The sequence below is a fragment of the Dasypus novemcinctus genome, chromosome 7, assembly GCF_030445035.2.
Source record: "Dasypus novemcinctus isolate mDasNov1 chromosome 7, mDasNov1.1.hap2, whole genome shotgun sequence".
NCBI classification, from domain to species: Eukaryota; Metazoa; Chordata; class Mammalia; order Cingulata; family Dasypodidae; genus Dasypus; species Dasypus novemcinctus.
In genome coordinates this window covers 131,068,621-131,076,970 of record NC_080679.1, presented here as the reverse complement: position 1 = coordinate 131,076,970, position 8,350 = coordinate 131,068,621, and the positions used below count along the sequence as shown (strand labels likewise).

Here is an 8,350-nt window from a genome sequence, read left to right as displayed (position 1 = left end):
TTCCAGCTTTATTACTCACCCCTTCCTTTTCCTTTCTGTTTCATTACTAGAGATGATTCAGGCCAAATCCATCGCACTTCACAGTGCCTTTTATTTCATGGGACAAAGGAATATTTAGCCAGGCAGGAGGCTGATTTATATAGATTTTCACGGAAATAGAAAATTCCACAGTGAAAACTGGGAATAGGAAGGGCAGGGCAAGGGAAAGCTGATTCCAAAGTGCATTCCTCTCACTGAAGGGTCATTCATCTCATTAAAGCGAGAGGGAAAAACAGAACGTGCCTGGTTAGAATCACTTTAAGATCAATTTAGTAGGAAAAGGATTTAAATGGGGATGCTGAGAGGATTAGGTCAGAAGCCACACAACATTTTAAGGGCAGAATGTGTACCTAGAGCAACATTCTAAAGTTGTGAAAATATGATTGCAAAATAAATCTTGAACCCACATTTTCTGCCACTGGAAAAGCCATGGCCCAGAAGTGGGATGAACCAGAGTTCATTGTTGTGAGTCTCTTCATGCAAGGGGAGTGTTAAATAATCAGAGGCAGTATGCATACTGAGAACAAGATGGAGTACATCAAGATGGCAAACGGTAATGTGGGAATTGTATTCCAGATCAAATCCATCTTGTAAAGAGAGTCAACAAGTACTCTCCACATCTGGGGATGATTACGTTGGCATTTTCAGCACTCTGGAGGATTTATATTGTATCCCCCTTATCTTTTACTCAGAAATGGTCCAGAGGCAAAGAGTAAGTCATATGGCTACAGCATCAACATCAGAATGTTTACCACCACCTCTTGGATGAGTGCAAGTTACCTTTTTTAGAGAATTCTCTGTGTTTCTTGGGTGCTTTATTATCATAAAAGAGCAAAGACCCTGAAATTTGTCACTGCTTCATCTATGAGTTTAAGCCTGCAAATAGATGTGCTCAGGCTCTTTATATGCACAGGCTGTAATGTGCTACAGAACCTAAGGACTTTTCTGAAATCAAGCCTAGAGTGATAGTTATGTCACATGCCAGTCAGAGCTCCCTAAACCTCTGAAAGCATAGCTCAATGGACAGAGTTTGAATCATTATGTGTGTTATAAAATGTGAAACCCACAGTCACCTTCTTTAGCAGATCTCGAGTGTGTGGGTAGAAAGGAAGAATTCTGTTGGGCATTTCTCTTCTTTTGTGCAGTTTTTTGGTTGGTTATTTGTTTGTTTTAAACTGAATTAAGATGGATTAAGCTCTTTCATGGAACCAGATACTATCTTAGAATTTGGATTTGGATTTCATTATGCTGCAACATATATATAATCTTGGTATAATTATCATTCTAGGAGTAATCTAGCTAACATTTCTTACAAAATTGAAAGAGGCATTTTTGAAGCTATAGAACACTATTTTCTCGCAGCTTTCTTTATACCTCCTAGTTTCAAGCGACTATGTCCCATGCTTCCCTTAGGTTGATGTTATTGTATGCTGTTCTAAAGTACTGGCCCCTGGAAAGGGTACTTGGGAGCACAGTAACTGCTCACTACTACCAGTGGTCTTACATTTTGAAAATTCTCAGGGAATAGGAGTAAGAGTGAAAACGGAGGGTAAGTTAGGGCATTGGGTCTACCTAAAGCAAGGAAAATTAAACCAACACAAAACAAACATTTCTTGTTCCTCTTAAAAGGCTGGAGAAACAACCTACCCCCCCGGATCTTCTCTTTCTCCCCTGGGTTCCCTGCTATGAACAGGCAGGACACAGGAGGATGTCAGCAAGGTCCAGCATAGATCTAAGTTGCAGAGCTCAGGGTCAAGGCAAGCCTGCAAGACTGAATGGCTGCAGAACGGAAGAGCTCATTTTGGAAACTGGAAATACAGAACTGAATATGTGCATGTCTCTTCCTTGATCTGGAGTAGCCAAGTCGGTCTCTTGAGTGGTCATCATCACCAAAAGAGGTTTGTCAGAGAGGAAGGCAGTGACCCTCACTGCCTGGGCTCCTGGGTGGGGTCAGGATGCTGTGGTGGAGGCAGATATTTTCCAAAGGAGCGGAGGCAAAGAAATAAGGGGAAGAAAATGGCCAAAACCGAAAGACAGCAGAAAGGATAGCAGAAAACTTCGTTTTTAAAGTGTATTAGGTGACCCTGCAGTTTTTCAGATGAAATATTCCCGCTTGCACTCGCTCACTGCATTTTGCAAATCAATGTCGTTTCTAAAGGAACTGTCCAAATTTTCTGGATATTCCTTCTCCTTCATCTGGTTAGTGCGATGCGTCTGCTTGTGCTGATAAAGGAACCGGGTCATGATGCCGACGATGCAGAAAATGATGAATATCACCACTGCTATGACTCCTGCAGAAAGAAGGGCAAGGGAAGAGAGAAGGAAATTGTCACAGCTCATTCAGTCCAGGGACATGATGCAATCCAGACAGGGAAAAACGTAGTAGGGGAAACGAAAACCCCAAATCCCTGCCACACTCTCAGAAAGGAGATTTGCTGAAATGCCCTCAGTCCTCAAGGAAGAAAACTGGATTAAATCCTAGAAGGGCTTGCCTGATGGAACAAGAATCGATCCCATAAATATGGAATGGGACTAGTGAAGGATTTCATAGTAAATGTTTTCAATAGCTGCTTTAAGGAATGTGGTAAAATGGCTTGTAATTAGCACATTTTTTTGGCACCTTACAACTATTTTAGAACTAGTTTAAGATCCTAGAAAACCATGTTTCAGGATCACACATGCTTTCCTACTGGAAATTTATTTATGCTACATGGTTAACCAGAAAAAAAACAGCTTCATGAATAATGAAATGCTTGTCCAGCATGTAGGGAATTCCTGAATCACTCTGCTCCCTGCTAGACCCAGTAGAGTTCAGAGATAATATGTCTTTAAAGTTTCAGAGGGGACTCAGATGTCAAACTTCTGTGCAACATGTCAGGTTTTCTGTTACTTTGACTGCATGTGGTTTCACTGGTTCTGTTGGCTGAGCTAAGGCCTTGACCTACCTTTGCTAGGAAGACTCTGAAGATATGACCGGCAGAGCCAGCAGAGGAAAAGGGCGAATGTGTCTCTGCCTGAGTTTAGGCTTCCACATGATGATATTTGGAAAGAATACCTGATATTCGAAGACCACATAGTCCTAATAACTCATATATTTTGCTATTTTATTCTTTCTAAGTAGAAAGGATATCAAGAGATGTATTTATTTTAGGAAGTTATTTTTTGATACCCTGCATTATGATTTACCTCAGCATAGATATTTGATAGTTTGATGCATTGAATACATATCACCTACTAACGTCGGGTAGGCCCTAGGCCACAATTAATGTCACTTACTTTTTTATACTCTTAAATCATTTGGTGGCATTTGCTGTAACTATTTTAGAAAATGGTAGAGGAAAAGGACCCAAGTAAATAAGCATGAATAGACTAAAGGGTAGTGAGAATGACCGCAGCCTTAAAGGAAGAAATACAGGACTGGTTTCTACTCAGATGCATGTGGCATTCAGGGTTCTGGGCTGTGCAAATGCCTGGACACCTTTTCCTGAAGGAGGGATGATTTTGCTGCATGTCAAGAGACTGGTAGAAATGAGAAAATGTGGGTGGAAAGGAGTCAGAAGTCACAAAACTCTTTCTTCCTCCTGTCAAATGGGAAATGAAATGATAAGAAGAGAGACAGGTACCATACGCTTTCCTACATATCTTGATGCCATGGTAGTTTGAGGCTTTTGTGGACCCCAGAAAGGATCATCTCCATTCTTGTGGGTGGGAACCTATTGTAGCTGGGATGTTTTGATTAGATCACCTTAGTGAAGGGTCTTTGATTAGATTCATTCTGAAAGGCTTGACCCAGGGGGGGTCTTAATCCTCTTACTGGAGTCCTTTATAAAGGAGATGAATATGGAGAGAGAAAATACACAGGAGCTCAGAGAGGAACCCACAGAACCTAAGAGAGAAAACCACAGAACAACCAGAAACTGAAAGCACCAGTGCCTGGAGGAGAAAGCAGAGAATGGCAGACACTTCCATGTGCCTTCCCATGTGACAGAAAGATTCAGAATTCACCCACAACCGGTCTCTGGGGATAGAGCATTGCCTGATGCTTTGATTTGGATACTTTAGTCAGCCTTGGAATTGTAAGCTTGCAAGTCAATAAACCCCAGTTCCATGGTGAAAGCCAACCCATTTCTGGTATATTGCTTTTGGCAGTTTTTAGCAAACCAAAACAGATGCCAGACACATATTAAGCTGGACTCTTTCCCTGAAGCAGAAATTCAGGTCAGACCTTTAAAGGACTTAGCCCATGGCTTTCTTTCTTTACCACCCTATTGTAATAGCCCACCTCAAAGCCATTCACACACCACCTCTCAAGGTATTCTTCCCAGTACTATTGCTGCTTGTTTATCCACCCTTCTCCCCAGCTCTCATCCTGGAACCTAAGCTTAGCACAAGGCCTAAGCAGAGTTGGTGTTCAGTAAATATAAGTGAAATGAATGAACACTGCAGAGTCTTAAAATGGGAACTCCATCTGGTACGGATCAGTTAACTTAGTTGCTAGAAGGCAGGGATGGGATCACCTGCTACGGTTTTGCTTTTCAGATGGAAGTGAATTTTGTCTCTCTCAGGTACCTTAAATTAAACACAGTGCTGGAGTCATTCAGTGTAGCAAGATGCAGATGGAAAAATCAAGCTACTCCAAGCACCAGCCAAACTCAGGCAGAAGAGGAGTGAGGCAGAGGGGCAGAGAGAACATGGGAAAGTGAGGGATGGGGAGGTCAGGGGAGAGAGCTGAGCTCACAACAGCGCAGACAAAACCTGCATCTGGCACAACAGGCATTGCTGGATTTGAAACCAGTCCTGTGGGTTTCAGCCCAGCTCATTGGACCTAACCCAAATCACTTGGTTGAAAAAATCCGACAGGAGGGTGGCTTCTCCCTTCTGCCTGTCTCAAAATGGTTTCTTCTCCATCCGCAGTTTGGTTGGTTTGCTTTGTTTGGGCTTTAGGAGAATGGACAATGGGATGAGATGAGCAGTGTGCCTGCATGCTGCCAGTCTCTGAGCAAATGCTCGAGCTGTGGACCAGCGCTCAGATGCCCAGCTGATAAGGACCTGGCCACATCCTCGGAACAGTTGCCATCTAGAAGAGGCCTCCTTACATCATGCAGCCCCCGTGATGATTTGTTAAAAGGCTGCCAGTCTTGCAGGTAAATGGGGACTCTGGGTGCTGGGCAGCCATAGCTAAGGAAGACTCCACAGTCCAGGACATTTGTGTCTTTTCGGCTTTCAGAAACAAAGACTGCTGTACCTCCAATGACGGCTGAATCACTGCGGACGGCATTGGTGAGGGGTTCTCGCTCATCTGTCTTCCCAAAGGGATCTGAAAGGAGCCAAAGACACAAAACTTAATTCCCCACTGAAAGGACCCACAAGGTGGAAATGAGATGAACTCAAGCAAACAAAAGCAAACAAAAACAATTTGATGTGCCCTGCCCATGCCCCATAGCTCCCTCACCCGGTTAGCGAATATATATATAAAATATATGCATATATTATATATATATAATATGCATATATTATATATATGTATATAGCGTATATATATACATATATTAGGATGACGGTGATACCCTGTGCCCTCTACTGCCCCAAATATCCCCCTTTCTTTGCTGATCAGACCCTATGCATGACAAAAGCATTTTACCTCAAGCACTCCTGTCTCCCTAAGAGCTTGCTTTAGCAGTAAAAGGATTCCATTGACGGGAAAGACAAGTGTCAGAGAATTAGCATACCTAGGAGGAACCCTGACTGATAAAAGAGGAACTGTACTACACATGCATGAGCATGTCTGATATGTATGCACTGTATGACATGTGCATGTATAATATATGTATTGCATATGCATTAGCATGCATGATGCATGTACTGCATATACATTAGCGCATATGACACACATGTACTCTATGTACATTGCCCCATATGGTATAAGAAAAGGAACATCAAGCTTCAAGGCAAAGAAACTGGGTTCAAACCCTTGCTCTTCCACTCTTTGGTCTGGTGACATTGAGCAAGATAGATTAAATATGAAATAAAAACTTGCACATGTATTTCTTCTATGGATGCCTAGACAGCATGTGAAATTTCAGGACCTGGCAGTGTTATGCACTTAATAAATAGCTATTATTATTGCTGTATCATTTAATCTTTAGGAAAAACCATGATATGAGCATTATTTAATTATTTCACAGATAAGGACACTGATTCTGAGCCGTTCAATACCTTGTTCAATGTCCTACAGCTCATGTATCAGGATTCAGATCTCCACCTGCCTCTGCCAGGCTCCTTCTCTGAGGCCTCTCTGCTATCCAGAGTAACTCCAAGACTGGTGATGAGCAGAGAGTAAAAGACCTCAATGCCCTTTCTTTGCTCACAATTAATTACAGATGCGGCAATTCATTATGCACTACCTTGCGACATCAGTAGCGTTGCCAGGAGTATTTGAAATGTTCTTCACTGTGAAATGGGAACAATAATAGTCCCAATCTTGTATGGCTTTCTAATAGTTACCTAAGTTAATCAATGGTTTTATAATGGTGCATGATGCAAGATGGTGCTCAAAAAATCTTGTTTCTTATTATATCTACGTTTATCATTATGCTTCTTCACAGATATTAAAATCTTAACCATCCATCAGCGTTCAGATCATGGCCTTCTCATTCTTTCTTTAGTCTATGTGGATTTCTCCCATATTTCGCCCTCATACCACTTTTAATATTGTAAACCAATGTAGCCTTGATTTTGGCTAAGCCATGTACTCAGTTTCTCAATTCTAAACCTTTAGTATGTATTCAAGCTACAAATATTGCACATCAGCTCTGGAAAGATGACAGCTTCAGTAATATGACCACAAAATTACAAATACCCATGTTTATACCACATCAAAAGTGCCGGTAATCACTTTAAAGCCGTCCTTTAGTTTGAAACCACCCCCTCCCTGGAGGAAAAAAAGGAATGACTCAGCTTAATAGCATACCTCATACATATGGTAGGGAGAACCTTTGCTCTTTGAAGATCAATTTGACTTTTCAGTGGCCAAATGTTACTGAAATAAAATCAATCTTCAAAGAATGGCTATTTTTGCATTAGTTATGACAATGAAAAGAGTACTATATTTTCTTCCAATGATTCCAGAAGAATAATTCTCAAAATGTTTGAAACGCTAAGCAAAATAGCCAAGAGTAGCATTCATCTAGACCTAAGTGTGTGTGTATATGTGTGTATCTTAGATGTACGTTCTTAAAAGACAAAAGCCAATCACATTACAATACAGCCAATCCTACACCATAAACCTTTGGTGTGAAAATAGATTGAGGTCATAGAAGACTTCTTAACAGGATTTAAATGCCTTACTGTACCTTGTTTTATGTGCAAAGTGCTTGGTCTAACATTTTGTATAACTGACTATAACTCATTAACCTGTGATCCCACCTGCACCTGATAATTCATCCATGGTGGGTTACCCCTGACTACTAAATATTCAAAACCCTTGCAGGGAAGGCACCTCTACTTGTGTAGTATTCTTTGTAATGATCTTGTTCCTTCTGAAACCTGCAAAAGTCTCCCTATGCTACTGTGCCTTACCAGTTTCTCTCTACATCTACACTCAGTTGTTCTAAAATGAATTACTTGTCCCTTTCTCTGGGTTCCATTCTACCCAGGACTCAGTTCATGCTCCAGTCATGGCATTACTCAAACTGTATTATGATACAGCATCAGTCGTCACCCTCACCTCCTTGCTCCTGACCCATCAATTTGCACCAGATTTTCAGTTTTCTGAAATTAAGGATGTTGAGCATTTTATTTATTTGTTATTCTTTTATATTTTTACTATCAATGGAAGTCAACATAAAGTATGTACCTAATAGATGTGTGATAAATGAGAGAAAAAGAGAACCATGTCATTATGCAAGACAAGTCTGGATGACATTTTAGAATCAAAATGACAAGACATAGGGTGTAAACGGATATCCAATGCATTCCTAGACGAGTGGAATGATGGAAATATTTAATTTAAATATTTTCTAAATTATAAAAAAAAAAAGTAGAAGTATTTCTTTAAAAATAATCACCCTAACACTAAGGGTCCTTGGCCAAGGGTGTTGGATAAGGGTGCTGTCATCTGATACAGAATCAATGTTTCTGAGCACATTACAGAAATTACAGAAATCCCTTTGGCTTCTTAAGTAAATAAAGATGGCCCAACCGTTTTCTTCCTAACAACACATCAAATACCCACCACAGATCATTGTTGGGAAAGTCCCCAATTTGTAAAAATATCACCATAGTCCAACGGACTTTTGTGAGAGTGGATTTT

General features: G+C 40.9%; 1 protein-coding gene across 1 annotated transcript in view; it reads right to left on the bottom strand.

The window, feature by feature from the left end:
• Nucleotides 1-1,174: 1,174 nt before the first annotated feature.
• CNTNAP5 (contactin associated protein family member 5) overlaps nucleotides 1,175-8,350 on the bottom strand; it is an 810,000-nt gene continuing 802,824 nt past the window's right edge. The window contains exons 23-24 of the mRNA XM_058301170.2: nucleotides 5,285-5,356; nucleotides 1,175-2,330 (exon numbers count right to left, since the gene is read on the bottom strand). Of these exons, the coding sequence (XP_058157153.1) occupies nucleotides 2,134-2,330; nucleotides 5,285-5,356 (269 nt within the window). The 3' untranslated portion in view covers nucleotides 1,175-2,133. The remainder of the gene's footprint in view (nucleotides 2,331-5,284; nucleotides 5,357-8,350) is intronic.